Genomic DNA, 1,812 nt, shown 5'->3' on the forward strand with positions numbered 1-1,812 from the left:
GATCTTGGCATTACAAACAGTTGTGAGAGGCCATCTGGATACTAGGAATTGAACCTGAGTCCTCTGGAAGAGCAGTTGGTGTTCTTAACCACTGAGTCATCTCTCCAGCCCTCAAAAACTTTTAAAAATAGTAAAGTTTTAGTCAGGCAGTGGTGGTGCACACCTTTAATTCCAGCACTCAGAAGGCAGAAGCAGGTAGATCTCTGAATTTGAGGACAGTCTGTTCTACAGAGCGAATTCTAGGACAGCCAGAGCTACACAGAGAAAAAGTAGAGTTTACAAAAAGTAAGGTTTTTTAAATCCAGTGAAAGAAACTAAATGGAAAACAACAACAACAAGAACAAGAAATTGAAACAAGCCAGAAAAACTAGGTAAGAATGAGGAAAAGGAAAGCAAGCTGTGGTCCCTTGGGCGTTTAGAAGGAAGGAGGCGATGTGACTCACAGCCAGGCACAGTGTGGCCAGAGACAGAAAGAGTGCCACTATTTTCTGTGATACAGCAAAGGCTCAGAGAACTCAAAGAAGGGCAACAGGGTGTTGTTCTTTGGATTTACGTATTGTTTATTGAGACAGGAACACTGAAGCTCGAGCTAGCTCAAACTAGCTTTGAAACACAGTCAAGAACAATCTTGAATTCATTTTTTTACATTTATTTATTTACTGAAGGAAGAAGGAGCACGTTCCAGCTCCTGTGGGAAGGCTGGAGAAAAACTCCACAGAGTCTGTCCTTCTTCTCTTTCGACCACATGGGTCCCAGGGATTGAATTCAGGCACCATAAAACTAGCAAAAAGCATTACTGAGATGATGGGCCATGAAAACAAGATGAATAAAAACAGAATAAAGGATGGGCTGATTGGTTAGAAAACAGAAGGAACCATGCACAAGGGCAGGACTCATACAGTCCCTCATACAACTTGAGTTGGAACAATGGTTAGTACAGAGAGAACAGACAGCCAGTAACATTTGTTACAAATCTACACTGCGGAACAGAGAGGCGCTGATAATGTTGGGGAAAGGCAGAAAACTAGAGAAGCTGAAAACACAAGCATAACAGAGAAGCTTCAACCAGAGTCAGAAAGAAAATACTGTTAGATTTGTAAGTCATAAATGAATTTTAAAAACTGCTTCTAATTTGATAAACATTTATTAGGTTGGCATGCAAGAAAGATGTTTTAAAGAACTACTCTCACAACTCTGAACCCACACTTGCCAATTCTTGTGTCCTGTAAGGACTCCAAAGAGACTCATTTATGCAGTGCGAGAAAGGATGGTGCTGGACGGCTAATGAGCACTCACCCACTCGGGCACAGGTCTGGAGTACTCACTGTGATGTGGTTGTAGATCAGCTGAGACCACCCGAAGAGGTCTGCCAGTCTGTAAAACGCTGCCAGTTTACAGCGCAGCAGCTTCTCCCCTTTGTCATACGCAATGGAGTCAGAGCCTCTGAGGTCATTCACAGGGGTGACCATACCAAGACCTAGGATAAGGAAAGACAGAAGTCAAACTTCTGTTTGTTTTAAAAACTTTATGGTATTTTATTGTTTCCATTTGTCAAATGCAAATCAATTACCATAGTACTATTTAATGTCCATATTAGACCATAAAATTTCAAAAACTTCAATGACAAAAAGAATGTTCTCTCTGGCATTAATATATAGTTCAAAAATAGGTAATAAAAAGGTAGTCAAATTCGGAAGAAGCAGTAAAGAATAGATTGAAAGGAAATTTACAGCCTGGGTGGGGGGTGGGTTGGGGTGGGGACTGGCTGTCAGGTGCTACAAGAAGTCTGTAAGAGGCCGGGCGGTGGTGGCG

The 1,812-nt window shown here is 41.8% G+C and overlaps 1 protein-coding gene across 1 annotated transcript in view; it reads right to left on the reverse strand.

Moving 5' to 3' along the window:
• Positions 1-1,296: 1,296 nt before the first annotated feature.
• LOC101984287 (alpha-adducin-like) overlaps positions 1,297-1,812 on the reverse strand; it is a gene marked incomplete at both ends in the record, with an annotated part of 8,852 nt that continues 8,336 nt past the window's right edge. Inside the window, one exon of the mRNA XM_005372270.1 lies at positions 1,297-1,477. Coding sequence (XP_005372327.1) covers positions 1,297-1,477 — 181 coding nt within the window. The remainder of the gene's footprint in view (positions 1,478-1,812) is intronic.

Source organism: Microtus ochrogaster, unplaced genomic scaffold, assembly GCF_000317375.1.
Source record: "Microtus ochrogaster isolate Prairie Vole_2 unplaced genomic scaffold, MicOch1.0 UNK705, whole genome shotgun sequence".
Classification (NCBI taxonomy): Eukaryota; Metazoa; Chordata; class Mammalia; order Rodentia; family Cricetidae; genus Microtus; species Microtus ochrogaster.